At 39.6% G+C, this 18,936-nt stretch overlaps 1 protein-coding gene and 1 pseudogene across 4 annotated transcripts in view; both read right to left on the minus strand.

Annotated features, from left to right (window-relative positions):
* The window catches only part of LOC112145039 (NLR family CARD domain-containing protein 3-like), a 78,484-nt gene extending 68,715 nt beyond the window's left edge, over window positions 1-9,769 (minus strand). For 2 of the 4 annotated variants that reach the window (XM_036214656.1, XM_036214658.1), the window contains exons 1-3: window positions 9,571-9,769; window positions 7,637-9,428; window positions 7,372-7,545 (exon numbers count right to left, since the gene is read on the minus strand). In XM_036214656.1, coding sequence (XP_036070549.1) covers window positions 7,372-7,545; window positions 7,637-9,428; window positions 9,571-9,637 — 2,033 coding nt within the window. In that variant the 5' untranslated portion in view covers window positions 9,638-9,769. The remainder of the gene's footprint in view (window positions 1-7,371; window positions 7,546-7,636; window positions 9,429-9,570) is intronic. The other 2 variants (XR_004948858.1, XM_036214657.1) reach the window with 1 other exon arrangement.
* The window catches only part of LOC112145059, a 188,019-nt pseudogene that overhangs the window by 88,748 nt on the left and 80,335 nt on the right, over window positions 1-18,936 (minus strand).

Genomic DNA, 18,936 nt, shown 5'->3' on the forward strand with positions numbered 1-18,936 from the left:
ACTGTGAGTTGCCTTTAGCATGTGTCTGTGTATTTATGTCTTCATTGCTGAGCCTGTTTAGTCCAACTCTCCCTCTCCCTGCCAGAATCTACTTTGCCTCTCCCCCGGTAGGCAGTGCCCAAATGCTAAAAACAATAGATGCCACAACAGAGACAGTCATAGCTGGAGAGGGGGAATGCAGTAGTTGGCAGTAACATTGCCAGCAACGTACTTGCCCGTCGGCGCGCGTTCGGGGGGAGTCCATGCAAACGCGAGTACGCGAGGTATGTATCGAACCGTGAGCAAACTGTGTCATTGCATCTCTTATATATATATATATATATATATATATATAAAGTGCTTACATGATTAACACAAATGATTCTGACAATGAGAAAAGCAGCTTATAATAAATAATGCAGAACTTTTTGATGATAAAGTATTACTTTAAAGTGTTGCATATTATTGTTTTATTGCTGCTTTTTTACTTAAAGGCAAAGCAGGTTTTCTCAGTATCAGATACAGTTGAGTTACATAAGCACGTATTACTTTGAAAAACAAATGTATTATAAGAGTGTCATCACACCGCCGTCTCCAAAACAAAACTTTTATTAAACTCTCTGGAACTTTACACTATATTACCAGAAATTTTGGCTCACCTGCCTTGACTTACATATGAGCTGAAGTGCTATCCCATTCCTAATCCAGAGTTTAAATTGATGTCAGTCCACCTTTTCCAGCTATTACAGCTTCAACTCTTCTAGGAATATTGTCCACAAGGTTGAGGAGTGTGTTTATGATTTTTATCCGACTTTGTATAGAAAATTATAGATTAAAACAAAAAATGCTTGGATTCGTCTGAGAAACGTAAGACGATATCCAGATGTCTATGAACCAAAGAGAGGTGAGCATGTGCCAAGCACGTTTAGATCCACAATGAAAACTCCCAGAAAAAAACTTCAGCCCAGAATGGGTTTATCTGTTGATTCCTCTGGTACTGCTCTGAATGTCCTGGACATCATGTGCAAATATTGGTGTATTAATACATCAGACAAATGCACAAAGGATTGTCTTTCATTGCCACAGATCTTGTCTGCAAGATGTCTGTATATGTGGTAAAAAGTGTTTTTTCAGTCTCTGTACAGTGTTTAACACTTTCTCAGTAGCACAGGGCCAAGAGGGTGGCCGTCTGAAATTGGCTGATCATTACAAGATTTTGGCAGCTTTAGACACAGTCCTATTTGTAAATGATCTAGCTGCTGCCATCCTCCCACCTACCTATCACTGGACTGTCACCACACCACCTTAAAATGTGCCTTTGCAGTCATTGACCAATGTCAAAAAATTGTCCGGTTGCTATTTAATTTGAACATTTTCTTAAAACCTCCACAGCCACCGTGCAGTGTGTAAAAATGTGACTGTCCCCTTCTGATTTTGCGGAGTATTTTGCATTTGGGTCATTTGGGTGTTCGGCAGCGGAGCCACCACCAGTGTATGAATGTGTGTGTGAATGGGTGAATGGGTCTGTGACTGTGAAGCGCTTTGGGCCCTCGAAGGAGGGTAGAAAGCGCTATACAAGTATACGCCATTTACCACCGTGCGGTGGCATTTTGGGATATGTGACTGCTGTCTTAAAATAAGAAGATGATGTGCAGATCTCCATCAGTCCATCAGGGGAGCTGCAGCTAAATAACTGTACAATTGATGCTGACAGAGACGGTGGAGCTGATCTCAGACCAGTTCATGCTGGCGCTCTGACACTCATCTCCATATTTCTCTTCTTTAAAGTCCTTGTTGAACTTTTGCAGCCTCTTGTTCATAGAGTGAGACTGATGTCACTGTGTTTGTGCTGAAAAATGTATCTGATTTTTTTCACATTCACTCTCTAATGGACAAACAAAGCTCTATTAATCGTTTTCTTTCTTTTCATTATTCTTATCTTTGGGCAGATATGAGACTGATGGAGGACACGTTTGGATAGAGAACATTATTTGCTTTTACTTTTATTGAGAATATCTGTACAAAACTGTACTACTCACAGCATTGTTGTCCCATTGACCCATAAGAAGGGGAAACATTTGGTCACCTTAAAAATGATGTCCAAAACCAGGGAGCTTGTGATAGAGTACTAAAGGTTTAATGTGTAATCAGGTGTTTAAACATGGCAGTAAATAGTCATTCTTACAAATAAACAATATTAAGAGCCTAAATAACTAAAAGCACACATGTTGCATTAAGATTTGCAGAGGCCTAAACAAAGAATGTAAATTTCAATACAGAAAAATTGCAACAAATAAAAACAAAGTTCCCCAACAACGAATAAGCAGGACACGCTGAAGTTGCAACACCCATGATAAATGATATTAACCAGATTAAACTCTTCAGACAGAATTAAAAATGAAAATTGTGATTAAAGATGAGGCAAAAAAATAAATTGATTACAAAAGATCATAATATGTAATGCAAGAAGTGGACATTTGAGAAAATTTACAAAAAGATCCAAACATTTTGTAACTTAACCATTTTTGGGGTCTGCTGCAGCCAACCCAACTGCTATTGGGCAGCGGCGGGGTACAGTCTAGACCAGGGGTGTTAAACTCAATTGCACAGGGGGGCAAAATCCAAAACATACAGATACAAAACACTCAAAATAAACATGAAAAGGTAAATTTTTAAAACTTTTAAACTTAAAAACTTTTTTTTTTACATAAATATGAAATAAATCAATTGAAACCTTAAATAATGTTATATATTTTACTCTCCATAATATATTCTGTCAAAATTACACAAATTAGAAATAAAGTAAATGTTAAAAGAAAAAAAAGATCCTCAAATTTCTTTACTTGTATGTTATTTTATATAAAACATTAAACTTATAAACATCCCAAAAGATTTTGCCCTCCATAAAATATATCCTGTAAAAATTATATATCACATAGGAAATCACATATTCTGGCAACACTGGAATTGGACAAGGCTGACGCACTGTATGACGGGATTTAGAGAAAATTTAGTAGTGATGGTTACAGACCCTTATGGGTCTGCTGTCAGATCTGGCAGTGATATTGCTCTCTTTGTCTGGGCGGATCGGATTTAAGTGTGGGTTTTGTCAATGTGTTTTGTTGTCTGGCTGTTTTACTCCGTTTTGCCCCTTTTTGTTTTATCCTGTTATGTTAAAAGTCATTCTAACTCTCAGCCTCCATAATTGTAGTATTGCTTCAATATATTAGAAAGATAACATCGGGCTTCATCCCACATTAGCCTTCGGCTGTCCTGTTTGTTTAAAGGAGGAGGAATTGTACGAAAAATCACTAAGAAAAATGTCAGTAGAAATGTGAATCTGAAAACCTGTTATTGAATGATCAGACAGACGTTTACAGACTGAACCATTTGTTCAAATAAAAGATTTGCTCGGACAGAACCAAAACCTTTACTCGGATCTAATCAGAACCACAGAGGAACCAGGACTAAGCCAGATTCCAGGGTAAAGAGTTTCTTTAAAAGTGGTGTTGAAGGTATGGAGGTGGATCAGTGAGTTAGAAGACACTTTGAAGAAGGACAGAACACCACCAGGACAGTCCACATACACTGCTACTCTGTGAGAGGAAGAGGAAGAAAAGGAAGATGGAGAAGAGGAGATGTTTACTTCATTGTTATTATGGGAAACAGAGAAACCACGATCATCAGAGCAGGTCAGACTCCAGGACTGACAGTTCAATCCAAAAAGACAGTGGTGACTGTCACCTCTCCTACTGATTCCTCTGTAACTCACTGATACAGAAACTTTTTTTCTCCACTCAACCTCCCAGTAACAGCGACCAGTCAAACCATCTCTGCACAGCAGCTGATACCAGTAATCAAATCTGTCTGGATGATCAGGATACGACTGAAGCTCCAGTACACAAGTCACCTTCCTGTTATCTTCAGAAAGTTTGAGGTTTCTGTTCACTGTGTTTGTGTCAATTGTGAGGCGACAGGAATCTGATGGAGAAACAAACACAATCCAGATGCAGTTATTGATCCATCATCTGTTCATTGATGGATACTTTGATTAAGACTTGTGAATGAGTGATGAGACAGTTTGAATGTGTGCTTTTTTGCTAGGAATCAATTAAAAAGCACACTTACACTTCTTCAGACCTGGAGTCAACCAGTGGGCTCCAGCAGGCTCCATCCTGGAAAGAGGAAGAGATGGGAGGTCAGAGCAGCACAACCTCTTTCAGAATGCAAACATGGACATTACATGATTCATTGTCCTATTGTTCTACAGTGATGGAGGAACAGTCCAACATTTGATATATCTACTATATAAAGTTCTGTCCTGATTCATCACATTCCAGCAATTTGGGAGCTTTTTGTTATTTAATCTCTGTTGATGCAGTAGGAAGAAGAAACCATGAGATCACTGAAGGAAACTGCAGCTCTTAATGTGTTGAGACAGCACGAAAACCACACTGCTGGATCTTCACTATGTTTAAAGAGTCAATGAAAGCCCAGTGAAAGCCACATTACTGCTTTGCTGTCTGAATGGAAGGTCTATGAATGAAACACCTTCAGTTGTGCTTCATTGCAGTTTGTTGATAAAAGAGCAAGTTAAATTTAAAAGACAAATGAGTTTTGAAAAGAAAATGAAAGCTGCTGACACTAAATCAATCCGAAACTCTTTCACAATCCAGGCACAGAGGTAAGTGAAAGGCAAAACATATATTTGCAGCTCTTCCTCCTCTGTCTCTTGAGTGTGCAGCAGGTCTCTCCATACCTGAGAGTGTCCAGTCTCCAGTGTGGATCCTCCAGTGCAGCAGAAAGCAGCTTAATTCCAGCCTCTCCTGGATGATTGTAGCTCAGGTCCAGCTCTCTCAGATGGGAGGGGTTGGACTTCAGAGCTGAAGCCAGAGAAGCACAGCCTTCCTCTGTGATCAGACAACCTGACAGACTGCAGACACATAGCACAACACAAGGTGGAAAGTATGAGAAGACTGTAGTAAGTTCACTGTGCTATCACACAAACAGAACTGTCCTTGTGTTTTGATGTGAACAAGTTCAAGTTTATTTATATGGCACTTTAACATAACCAAAGTCAAACAATGTGCCATACATTAAAATCCCAAAACATTAAAAACAACAATTAAAAGTGTAATATCAAATAAACAACATAGTAAAATGAGAACACAGAGAAAAGCAAAAACAACACTTTAAAAAAGCAACAGTCTGGCCATAAAAACGGCTTTTAAGAGTTTTGTTTTTTTTTTTTTTTTTCAAAAATAGTGAAATTTCCTGCCGAATGTTCTATATTTAAGTTTTATACAGCTTTAGTACACAGATTGAGAATGTTCATTCCCCTTTTGGCTTTGTCCTGGACCTTGGTACCTCCAGGAGAGGCTGATCAGCACCGGGGTTGAGGTGTAAGGAGTAAGAAGCTCAGAGATGGATGGCGGTGTAGGATTATTTAAAGATTTGAAAGGCAGAGGGACAGAGATGGATACAACAGGTTAGGAGGATTAGGGATAGGGATGATAATTTGCTGAAAGGGGGTAGTAGTGTTATGGAAATATGGAAATAATACTGAATAAAGATGAATAAAGAAAATAAGGGAGAACGAAGAATAAAAGAAGTGATTGTTGTGGAGCAAGAAGGAAAGATCACAGTGCTAAGGGTGAATAGGGGTCATTGAAGAGAATAGAGTGGCAAGGCACTTGGTTCTGATGATATAACTATGGAGCTATGGAAGTGTCTAGCAGAGATGGCGCTGGAGTTTTTGACTGGGTTGTTTAACAGGATCCTCAGTGGTGAGAAAATGCCTGAGGAATGGAGGAGAAGTGTGATGGTGCCCATTTTTAAGAATAAGGGAGATGTGCAGAGTTGTGGTAACTACAGAGGAATAAAGCTGATGAGCCATACAATGAAGGTGTGGGAAAGAGTAGTGGAAGCCAGACTAAGAGCAGAAGTGAACATTTGTGAGCAGCAGTATGGTTTCATGCCAAGAAAGAGCACTACAGATGCAACATTTGCTTTGAGGATGTTGATAGAGAAGTACAGAGAAGGTCAGAGAGAGCTCCACTGTGTCTTTGTAGATCTGGAGAAAGCTTATGACAGAGTGCCCAGAGAGGAACTATGGTATTGTATGAGGAAGTCTGGAGTGACAGAGAAGTATGTCCGAGCAGTGCAGGACATGTATGAGGGCTGTAAGACAGTGGTGAGGTGTGCTGTAGGGGTGACAGAGGAGTTCAAGGTGGAGGTGGGATTACATCAGGGATCAGCTCTGAGCCCCTTCCTGTTTGTGATGGACAGGCTGACAGTTGAGGTTAAACAAGGAATCACCATGGACTATGATGTTTGCAGACAATATTTTGATTTGTAGCAAGAGCCGGGCAAAGGTGGAGGAGAAGATACAATGGTGGAAGTTTGCCCTGAAAAGGAGAGGAATGAAGGGACCCAAGTTGAAGAGTGAAGTTACAGGGAGAAGACAAAAAAAGGTGGAAAGTTTGAAGTATCTTGGGTAAATAATCCAGAGTAATGGAGAGTGTGGAAAATAAGTGAAGAAGCAAGTGCAGACAGGTTTCAACAGGTGGAGAAAGTGTCCGGAGTGACAGAAGAGTTTCAGCTACAATGAAAGGAAAGGTTTTCAAAACTGTGGTGTGACCAGCCATGTTGTTCGGACTAGAAACAGTGCCACTGAAGAAAAGACAGGAAGCAGAGCTGGAGGTAGCAGAGATGAAGATGCTGAGGTTCTCTTTGGGAGTGACCAGGATGGATAGGAGCAGGAATGAATACATCAGAGGAACAGCACATGTTAGAGGTTTTGGAGATAAAGTCAGAGAGGCCAGACTGAGATGGTTCCAACATGTTCAGAGGAGAGACAGTGAATATATTGGTAGAAGGATGCTGAGTCTAGAACTACCAGACAAGATGTCTAGCCCTTCTGCTCTCTATGGGGTCCAGATGACTCCAACCACATATTGATGTGGGATTCTTTCCATGACAAATGTGGACAGAGGTGGACAATATTTTATGTCTGCCATGGACATTAATGAAACTCAAAAATCAATGATAAAAAAAAGTTCAGCGCACTGTCTTGTGGGATCTAGTTGACTCCACTTTTTATGTAAACAAGCTAAGGATAACAGAAGGTCTAGAGGAAGACCACAGGAGATGTTTATAGATGCAGTGAATGAAGGCATGATGGTAGATGATGTTAGAGGTGAGGATGCAGAAGACAAGGTTAGATGGAGTAGGCTAATTCATTGTGGTGACCCCTGAAGGGAAAAGCTGAAAGGAAAATAAAAAGGAAAATGACTCCTTTGGTGTTGTCTTCAATGAAATCTATCAAAAACGTTATCCTAAGTCTGAAAAAAAAACAGAACCCAGAACAAAAATTAAGGGGAAAAAAATGACCTGAGAGTCTCCAGTTTAGAGTGTGGACTCTCCAGTCCAGCAGACAGAAGCTTTACTCCTGAATCCTGCAGGTTGTTGTTACTCAGGTCCAGATCTCTGAGACTGGAGGACTGAGAGCTGAGAATTGAAGACAGAGCAGCATAGCTTCTCTCTGACAGGTCACAGCCGCTTAGTCTGAAGAAAATATATTAAGACAACAGTTGGTGAATATTTCATTTTTCCTCTAAAATTTGTCAGAAAATGTTATTTTTGTGAGAGTTCTTACAGAGCTTTGTTGGAAGCTTTGATCACTGGCAGCAGCCTAAGAAGAGCCTCCTCTGAAGCAGAGTATTTCTTCAGGTCAAACACTTCCAGATCTTCTTCTGATGACAGTAAGATGAAGACCAGAGCAGACCACAGGGCAGGAGACAGTTTATCTGTGGAGAGACGTCCTGACCTCAGGAACTGTTGGATCTCCTCCACTAGAGAACCATCATTCAGTTCATTCAGACAGTGGAACAGGTTGATGCTTTTCTCTGCAGACAGATTCTTACTGATCTTCTCCTTGATGTACTGGACTGTTTCCTGATTGGTCTGTGAGCTACTTCCTGTCTGTGTTAGCAGACCTTGTAGGAGACTCTGATTGGTCTGCATTGAAAGACCCAGGAGGAAGCGCAGGAACAAGTCCAGGTGTCCATTTGGACTTTGTAAGGCCTTGTTCACAGCATTCTGGTAGAACTGCACTGGACTGATTTGTTTCAGTTCAGAGATTTGCGATTGTTTGTCATCCATGAGGTTGACTCCAGAGTTGATGAAGGTCAGGTGGACATGAAGAGCAGCCAGAAACTCCTGAACACTCAGATGGATGAAGCAGAACACCTTGTCCTGGTACAGTCCTCTCTCCTCTCTAAAGATCTGTGTGAACACTCCTGAGTACACTGAGGCTGCTCTGATATCGATGCCACACTCTGTCAGGTCGGATTCGTAGAAGATCAGGTTTCCTTTCTGCAGCTGCTCAAAAGCCAGTTTTCCCAGAGACTCCATCATCTTCCTGCTCTCTGGACTCCAGTGAGGATCTGTCTCAGCTCCTCCATCATACTTGACCTTCTTGACTTTGGCCTGAACCACCAGGAAGTGGATGTACATCTCAGTCAGGCTCTTGGGCAGCTCTCCTCCCTCTCTGTTCTTCAGCAGATCCTCCAGAACTGTAGCAGTGATCCAGCAGAAGACTGGGATGTGGCACATGACGTGGAGGCTTCGGGATCTCTTGATGTGGGGGATGATCTTGTTAGCCTGTTTTTTATCTCTGAATTTTTTCTTGAAGTACTCCTCCTTCTGTGGATCATTGAACCCTCTGACCTCTGTCACCATGTCAACACACTCAGCAGGGATCTGATTGGCTGCTGCAGGTCGTGTGGTTAGCCAGAGGTGAGCAGAGGAAAGCAGGTTCCCCCTGATGAGGTTTGTCAACAGATCACCCACTGAGGTGGACTTTCTAGGGTCAGTTAGGATCCGAGTCTTGTGGAAGTCCAGAGGAGGTCGACACTCATCCAAACCATCAAAGATGAAGATGATCTGGAAGTCTTCAAAGCTGCAGATTCCTGCTTCTTTGGTTTCAGGGAAGAAGTGATGAACAAGTTCCACCAAGCTGAACTTCTCCTCTTTCAGCACATTCAGCTCTCTGAAAGTGAATGGAAATATGAAGTGGATGTTCTGGTTGGCTTTGCCTTCAGCCCAGTCCAGAGTAAACCTTTGTGTTAAGACTGTTTTCCCAATGCCAGCCACTCCCTTTGTCATCACGGTTCTGATTGGTTCTTGTCTTCCAGCTGGGAGTTGAAAGAGCTCTTCTTGTCTGATGTATGTTTCTGCTCTGTCAGCTTTCCTGGATGCTGCTTCAATCTGTCTGACCTCATGTTCTTCATTCAGCTCTCCAGTTCCTCCCTCTGTGATGTAGAGCTCTGTGTAGATCTCATTCAGAAGGGTTGGGTTTCCTGCTTTAGTGATCCCCTCAAACACACACTGGAACTTCTTCTTCAACCCAGATTGGACTTGAGTACGACAAACTGCAGCAGAAGGTCCTGAATGAAGATAACAAATATATTGAATACATTCCCTGCAGGCCTGATTGATGAGGATTTGAATCCATGTTGTTCCATGTGTTCAGACATCAGTAAATCTTCATTTATCCAGCAGGTGAAACCTTCAGAGAAATCCTCTTACTGTTCTGCAGTCGATCAGCCAGCTCCTCCTGCTTCATTCTCCTCAGGAAGTTTTCTGTGATCTTCATCAGTGACTCTTTGCTGCTCCTCTGATCTTCATCTTCACCCTCCAACTCCTCCTCATCCTCCCTCTGACTCAGAATCTTCTGGATCTTCTTCAGCTCCTTCTTCACAAAAGTGACAATGTTGTCCTCCAGCAGCTGCAACAAAATTCTAGATGAATGAGCCAATCAGAATGAAGTCATGGAGCCAAACATCAGCTCCATGTTGGACACATTGACAATCCACTGGTCTACAAAGTGCACCATGGAGATGACTGTGGACAGAATGATGGAAAAGTAGTTGTTGTTCATGTACAGACCAGAAATATGGAGTCCAGCTGTGTTTGATGCTGCTGGACAGACGGACCACTGGGAGTCTCTGAGCTCTGCTGGTCCACTCTGTGGAGAATCCCCAACAATCAGCTCCATTCTGTCCAACCTTATGTTAAGTTAATATTATGGATATTTATATTTTGCCTGTTTCTGTGTTTTTGTGTTTGATAATTCTGATTAAGAAATATTTTAATATTCAACCATCAATCATGTCTCTCTCTTTATTATTATTTACAACATAACTTCATTGGTAGCATAGTAGAAGTTTCACTTTCATTTAATAATAACACTTAAGTTTTTTGTTTTGTTTGTTAGACGATGAAGAGAAATATAACATTTATAACCATATTCTAACACAAGTTAGTCTGTTGAGTTACAAATTAGTTTTTAAGATGCAATAACTATAGTAAGTTACTAAATAAACTACTTTTTAGTCAATGTAATAGTAACTAATTACTTTTTTAAAGTAAGATCTCCAACACTGCTGTTTACAGGCTCTCCTGCTAGCTAACAGCCACTCACAATGCCAACCTAACATTATCGGTGCAACAAAAATAGCGAGCAATATTGGAGCTACCCAGCCGTGCAGTTTGGAACTTAATAATCCCATTTCAATTAGAGCCACATGCAGCCCAGGACTGCGGCTGGATGAGAACAGTGTTAAGCTCACAGAAACATGAGACTCTGAGGAACACTTGAACTTAATATTCCAGGCTGATCTTCCCAGAAAGGTTTTAAACTGCAGCTTTCTTTCAAACAGACATCTCAAATCTGAATCCTCTCTCAAACAGTGTTCACAAATCTGTCTAAATGTTTGATAGTGAGCACTTCTGCCAGTGGAATTTTGGTCCACTCCTCTTCAATGGCTGTGCAAAGTTGCTGGATATTAGTGGAAACTTGTACACGCTGTCGTATACGCCAGTCAAGCACATCCCAAACATGTTTAATGGGTGACATGTCCGGTGAGTCTGAGTGGCTGGTCTCAGACGATCTTGGAGGTGAACCTGCTGGATGTGGAGGTCCTGGGCTGGTGTGGTTACACGTGGTCTGTGGTTGTGAGGCTGGTTGGATGTACTACTGTATTCTCTGAAACGCCTTTGGAGACGGCTTATGGTGGAGAAATGAACATTGAATGCACAAGCATTAGATTTGGTTGACATTCCTGCTGTCAGCATGCCAATTGCATGCTCCCTCAATGCACGTGACACCTGTGGCATTTTGCTGTGAGACAAAACTGCACATTTCAGGGTGGCCTTTTATTGTGGGCAGCCTAAGGCACACCTGTGCACTAATCATGATGTCAGATCAACATCTTGATGTGGCACACGTGTGAGGTGGGATGCATTATCTCAGCAAAGCAGAAGTACTCACTATCACACATTTAGACAGATTTGTGAGGAATGTTTGAGAGAAATTGTAATATTTTGTATCTGAAATGAATGTCAGATCTCTAAGTCCATCTCATGAAAAATGGGAGCAAAAACAAAAGTGTTGTGTTTATCTTTTTGTTGAGTGTAATTGTGAAGACTTTTTTTCTGCTTCATTCATAGAATAGGTTTGACCCTTCTCATCTGTAAAGTAGTCTGGGTACGTTCGTTTTTTGTCCCTTTTTTTATGATGGTGTTTAATATTTCCCAAACTCGCTTTACATTGTTTTTGTTTTTATTCAGTAGATTATTATAGTACACCTTTTTACTGTGCCTTGTTATTTAATTTAGTTTATTTTTGTAGGACTTGTATGTTCATTTTCTCTCGATCTTTGTTTTAAGAACTTTTTATAGAGGTTATTTTTTCATTTTGTAGACCAGTAGTTAACCAAGGACATGTGGCAAATTTTTCTTTAATTGATAAATTGGACAGTTCTTGTTGTATAGTGACATAAATATTTCTAACAAACATTTATAAACAGTGTCCACATCTTTCTCTCTGTACACAGAGCTCCAGTTTTGTCTGGTTAAGTCATTATTAAGAGAGTCCATTGTTTTTTCATTTCTTAACCTTCTATAGACGGATTCTTTGATTATTTTCTTTGTTTTTATATTGATGTCAGATAGTGTAAAAACTGGTAAATGATCAGTTATGTCACAAATCATAAGTCCACTCATATGAGTGTTTTCTATGTTATTTGTGAATATATTATCAATAAGAGTAGTACTTTGAGCAGTGATTCCACTGGGTCTAGTTATGGTTGGATATAAACTCATACATTCTGCTGATAAAGTCATCTGTTGCTTTATGGTTGCCTGGGTTTATCAGATCTATATTGAGATCTCCACAGATAAACAATATTCTGTTATTTTGAGAGTGAAATATTTTTTCCATCCAGTTACTGAACACTTCTAAGCTTAACCCTGGTGACCTGTATATACAGCTTACAATTGTATTTTCCCTGATTTATTACATACTTCAATTGTAATACGTTCCAGTAATCCATTCACTGTAAATTTCATAATTTTTTGCACAAACATTGCGACTCCTCCACCCCTTTCGTTTACTCTGTCCACAATACGAAGCTCTTAGTTTTCCAATTCAAAGTCAGAGTCACAGCTAAACCAAGTTTCAGATATGATTATGATGTTAAAGGAATGTTCCAGATTCTGTAAATAGTCCTTGATGTCTCCAGAGTTGGTGTAGATACTTCTGCTGTTAAAGTGGATGATTGACAGTCTTCCTTCTGGGTTAACAGTTTTTAAAGTAATCTATGCTGTAATATTTGCAGTCCAGATTAATAGTGGAAAAGAATTGATCAGGATCTATGTCATCTTGCTGGTTATCATTATCACTGAATATAAGAGGGTCATATGATCATCTGTACTATCATCCAGCCTCCGTTAACACTGACAAACACTTACTGTTCCAATCCTGAACTGATGTCTTTGAAGTTAAGATTTGAATTCTTTGACTTGTCACTCCTGAAGGACTCACAGCTGGATTCATCTCCAGGCCCAGATTGCTTCCTGTGAAGAAAGAAGGTTGCTGGTGTGAATGTTAAGCTCTGACATAGAGAAGAGTCATGGACAGTTTGAGATGTTCATCTCACCATTGAACTTTGCTCTGGCTCTCATCTTTTTCAACTCCTCTTTTTTTAGAGGGGGGGGCTCCCTCCTGTGTGTCCTCACACTGATCCATGCTGCTTTCCTGTGTTTCCTCTCAGGTTCAGGTGAATGCAGTCAGACAGCAGAAGGAGGCAGAGGAAGCTGCTGAACATCAGCTGTTGCACTTCTGCTCTCACTCCACCAGATGGAGACATGGAGCTGCAGCAGCAAACACTCCATGATGGAGAAACATTTTAGTCACTCAGTCACTTTGACAAAGAAAGAACAAACTTCCTGTTTCTACAATTCAGGAAAAATGAAGCAGGTATAAACTGGTATAAGAAAAATTAGATAAAAAGAAAGAAATACATACATTGTTTCTCTCAAAGCTCCAACAGAAACTTTCTAGACTTTCCACAAGAACAGATTTCAGATTTTTCTCGTTAGAGTTGTTCAAAAATATTCTATTACCAGACAGAGTTTTTTTCTAAAAACGTTACACAAGTCCTAGGTTAATATTAAGTCACTTTCTTTTTAACAGCTGCAGAAAGAAAACATCTGAAGAAACACATTCACCACAGTTTTTCTCATTTCTGTTAAAGCTGATTTGGTTTCATGACAATTTATAAAAATAAAGTTTAATTCTCAGAAATGTACACACCGAAAACTAGTCAGTCCATAAAAAGAAAACTATGCAAAGAAGGAAAACCGAAAGCAAAAACAGAACCATAGTTAAAGCAGATTCAAATGACCAACCAGAAAAACCAGACAGACTGCCAAAACAGAACAAAACACTTTTATCACGAACAGAAAACCTAAATTAAAGGGTCCACTACAGCAAGTTTAACTCAGTAATTAAAGTCTACAAAGACTTTAAAAAATGTGATCAAGCAAAAGCCTAAAAGAAATGTCTTTAATTTTTTATCCACCTACTGTCTGTTGGAATCTAAGATGTTCCAAAAACAAGGAATGAGAAAAAACATTACTCACTTTGTATCAGTACTATATTCAAGCACAAAGTCTTCTGGAACTGTAATCTATTACTTTCGTAATGAGTTGCTCACACAGAAGTCACACAAATTTGTAGTGAGGAGAACAGGAAGGTTTTATAGTCATTAACTACATAATCGCCTACTGAAACTATTTATTCAGTCTGTTTACAGAAAGGTTCTGACAGGAAGCAGCATTCAGCTGATCTGTTCCACTTTGATGCTGAAGACCATAGTTTGGTTCCAGGAAATATTTGAGAAAAAGACAACACTCGTCAGCTGAATGTTGTTTACTTTATACCATTTATAGGAAACTTACATTTAGTCGCAATACACACAACTATTCTACAAGACACGCAGAGGATGGTCATTTCACCTTACCAAAAACAAAAACCAATAACATCAAAAAGACTGTTCTGTACGGAGGCATGTTAGTACCAAAAGCTATTTCACAGTCAAAAAGCAAAGCTATTTTCAAATCATCACTAAAAATGTACTTATTTAAAATGAAATAAAAATGTATTAATAATGTTGAGCAATGCCATTATTGGGTTATGTATGTAGTGTGTATGTAGTGGGGAGGTAAGAATCACATTCATTTTTGGAAACATTGTTTTGTTATTACTCATTTTGAATATTTACATGTTAATACTTGCGTGTATATTTATAAATGTAAAAGGTTTGTAAAAGTTAGTGAAGATAAAGTTCAAGAAAAAAATTTAGTATTTTCGAAGATCTAAAGAAGAAGAGTCTCCACTTACTGTGTGAAGGCAGCCGCAGAAGCAGTCAGTGACCCTGAACCTGGAATAATTCACCTGCCAGCACAAGTGGGTGGGGCAGAAGGCGGAGCAGCTTTACCTGCAGCTTGAAGGTCATGTTTTTTTGTGTGTCAAATTCTCCTCCTGGCAGAAACTGTGACTCTTCTTGGAATCAAACCTACATGTTTTTTTATTTTTTATTTTTTTTTAATACCAAGTACACACCTACCCCTCCACAGTCAGAAGATCAGGAACGGCAGGAATTTGATCAGGTTTCTTTGTGACACAAAATCTGGGCTCGCTGCCCAGGGGGCGCAATGAGCTTGCAGAACCCCCCCGCCGCCTCCCCCACGCTGACTATGTAGCCACAGAGGGGGCCAAGTCTTGATTTTCCCTATGCCTGTCCCCAGCCCAGATAAAAATACAGGGCTGTTTCAGGAAGTGCAGGCGGCATACAAATCTCTGTCGTAACCACATGTACAAATCAATGAAAAAGAATTTGTGAATAAATGTGATATAAAAGTTGTTTAAATAATTAAAAAAAGAACTGCCTGAAGAGGCTTAACGGTAGAAGAAAAAAAATGCTCGATCAATGTAGCAGATGTAGAAAAAACGGCTGCAGACTGAGCAGCTCTCATCCTAAAAATACACAGCTTTGTTGCATGACTTCACTTCATCTTTCATCTTCTGTCACTGAAACAGAAACACCTGATGGAGGGAAGGGCCTGACTTTTACTTGAAAACAGCTGCTCCATTTTGTGTAAATGAGACCGATCATCAATCAGATTCAGAGGAGCAGAAAGTTTTTTTCATATCAAGCTCAGAAAAAAATGTCTGATAGTAAAGCTGATAAACTTTTCTTTCCAAGTCAAACAGAGTCACAGTTTTCTGTCTGAATGTTTTTTTCTCTGCAGTGACAGCAGTTCAGCTCGGAGATTAAAAGGAAACAAGCCGTGATCCTCTTGTCTGTAAGCTAGCAGCACCATTATGGTGTGGTGTCCAATGCAAAAAATTAGGTTTGGTTTTACTGGTATGAAAAAAGACATCATGTAAAATTAAAAATAAATATTTTAATTAAAAAAAAGTACATTTTAAAATGGCCTTTTATGGATAAAACAACTATAGTTTCCTTTTTGGTTTTCTTTGATCATTAGAGTTATTTCTCTAAAATACTTTGTCTTAATATCAAGACAGAAGAAAAAATAAATAATGCTTTGAGTTCTTCATTTTAGATTAATAACTATGTTTTATTTTTTTGAAAGGTAAATTAAATTAAATGACTTAACATAATTGCATTGCAGCAAATTTTGCCTTATATTTGAAGAAGATTTATTTTATATAATTGATAAATAAACTCTCATCATACACTCAAACACCTCACTCCTCACTACACAGCATCCTCTCAGATAGTCTGAAGTGACCTTTAGCTGATTGTTTTGGAGGAACTTGTTTCTCTTAGAACAGAAGAACAAGTTAAACTTCAATCTGAGCTCATTCTCTGCCGTTCTTCCTCATAGATGAGAACACACAGACACATCACTGTTTTCATCATGGGTGGAGAAGACAACAGAAAACATAAAGACTCATTGTGAAGAAAAAAAAAGATGGAGTCTCTCTCACTGTCTCCTTCTCTGACAAGAAGGAAACCCCCAAACTGTCCAATTCTGTGATTCAGGAACACCTGAACAGAGCTCCTCCCCTCTAAGATTGTATGTGTTTTCTTGTTCCTCATACTCCTCCCTTTCTAGGTGCAGGTTTGTCTTTTTTAGCCTCCTCACTGTTATCACATAATTATAAAACACACCGTGTGTTTATGCTCTTTTTTTAGACCAAGTTGTGATCCTTCAGGACATGGTTGGTAAAAAACAAAAAACAGAACAATGTGTCTAAAATCCCAGGTAAAGGGAACACTGAAATTCATAAAGCAACAGCTGAACTATAAAGAAAGGAACAATATTTCATTTAAGTATCACGTCACTGATCTGGTTTTTAGTTGTTGAGATCTGCTCCCATGGTGTGTGTACAAATAGGAGTCTGCAAATGTTTTGTGTGTCATTGAACATTAACATCAAATAGACCCATAGCAGAAGTCCACTCAACACAACATGGCAACAACTGTCACCACCATAACCTTGTGAACCAGTGACTTCCTCTGTTTGTTGCGATCACAAACATTGATGTGTGACAACCAATGGGACTTTGACTTTAATTTTTGTATGAATTATGTGTGTCTGAGGATAGGAACAAAATTGTCTATAGATATGAAAGAATGGGGTTTCTGTAGTGATTTAATTGTGACGTGTAGTTTTGTCTGTCTGTTGGATGGTGGTTGATTTTATTCAGTTTGATGAAAGAAAATGTGGTCTTTTCCTTGTTTGTTTGTTTTGAATTTGATTTGACTTAATTTCACATGATTTATATAGATAATATCAGAGTTTATTTGTTCAGATGTTTTTTTTTTCAGAAATTCTTCACATTTCAAAAATAAGTCCTTCATCTGTATTTCCTCACGTCTGAACATGTCATACATGTTGGTGTTCCTCTTTTGATGATATGGAGCACTGACACAAACTCATGTATTCATGTTGAGCAGAGACAGCTGACTCCATTGAAGTTTTAAAATGTGTGTTACAAAAAACAAAAAGTTTTCTTTGACTGATAGAATGTGGATCTTCCAGATTATCTTTGGGACTTGTTTTCTCTGCCGTGGAAGGAGGAACAGATTCTATTTAAAAGCATCTTCTGCAGCAGAACCACATTCCTGAAGGACGTCTTTGCTTCTTGGTTACAGGGTGTGCTTGAGCGGCTGTAGATTAAATAAGATTAGATAAAGTTTTCCTGCAGCTGTGAAGATCTACTGCAAGAATGATGGAGTGCTGCCCTCTGGTGGACAGCTTTCTGACTGGAAGTCAGCAGAGAATCATAATAGAGTCGGTTCCAACAATCGATATCAACATTCTGCTCTCCGCAAAAGAAGGAGAAAGTCTGCTTCTAAGGAAAATCTAGAGTTCGTAATCACATTTATCAACTGAAGCCCAAATCAGAGCTGAACAGACTGCATGGGGCCAAAGCTCAAGAGAGATTTTCTGACTGAAAAGTGTTTGTATGTTTTCCCTGAAAGATGTGTGGCTGCAGGACAAAACCCAAAGCTTCAGAATTTTGCTGGAGCACTTTTTCCACCTGGATGCAGAAGACAAACAACATGATCCATTTGCTCCTGACAGATGAAGGTCTCTTTGGAATAACTTGTTGGAAAGTTTTCTTTGGGTTCCAAAGTTCTGTCAGATCTTTGCTCTCACTGGAACAGAAATACCAGCTCATCCTGGATCTGCTCTTCATTTTGCTTCTGATGCCCTGAACTAGGGTTCGTGGAAATGATCTGAGTATTGATAATATCAATACCAAGGTGAAGTATGGATACTTGTTGCCAGATAAATACAGAGGACTGTGTCTGAAAGGGCATCTGACATCAAATATTTGCAAAATCAAATACATGAATCAGACCTATGATACACATATTGGATCGTTGATGGCCTGGGTTAACAATGGCCGCCATCAGTGCCACCATTGTTGGTCGAGGATGGAGAGGAGGAGGATGGCATGTTTATAGGAAGAGAGAAAAGAGGAAAGTTGTGAGTGTTGGATTGAGAGTAGGAACTTTGAATGTTGGAACTATAGTTGACATGATGCAGAGGAGAAAGGTAGAAATACTGTAAGTCCAGGAGAACAGGTGGAAAGGTAGCAAGGCTAGAAGCTTAGGAGCAGGTTTCAAGTTGTTCTATCATGGTGGAAATGGGAAGAGAAATGGAGTAGGAGTTATCCTAAAGGAGGAGTTTGTTAGGAGTGTCGTGGTGGTAAAAAGAGTGTCAGATAGAGTGATGAGTCTGAAGATTGAGATGGACAACATTCAATGTTGTTACTGGGTATTCCCCACAGGTAGGATATGAGCTGGAATAGAAGGGGAAGTTCTGGTTGGATCTTGATGAAGTGATGATGAGCATCCCTGGAAATGTGAGAGTTGTCATTAGTGGGGATTTCAATAGATGTTCGAATGAAAGGAAATGTTTAGAAAACTGTGATGAGAGCAGCCATTCTGTTTGGCTTAGAGGCAGTGAGGAAAAGATGCAGAGCTGGAGGTAGCAGAGATGAAGATGCTGAGGTTCTCTTTGGGAGTGACCAGGATGGATAGGATCAGGAATGAATCCATCAGA

This window comes from Oryzias melastigma, linkage group LG2, assembly GCF_002922805.2.
Source record: "Oryzias melastigma strain HK-1 linkage group LG2, ASM292280v2, whole genome shotgun sequence".
Classification (NCBI taxonomy): domain Eukaryota; kingdom Metazoa; phylum Chordata; class Actinopteri; order Beloniformes; family Adrianichthyidae; genus Oryzias; species Oryzias melastigma.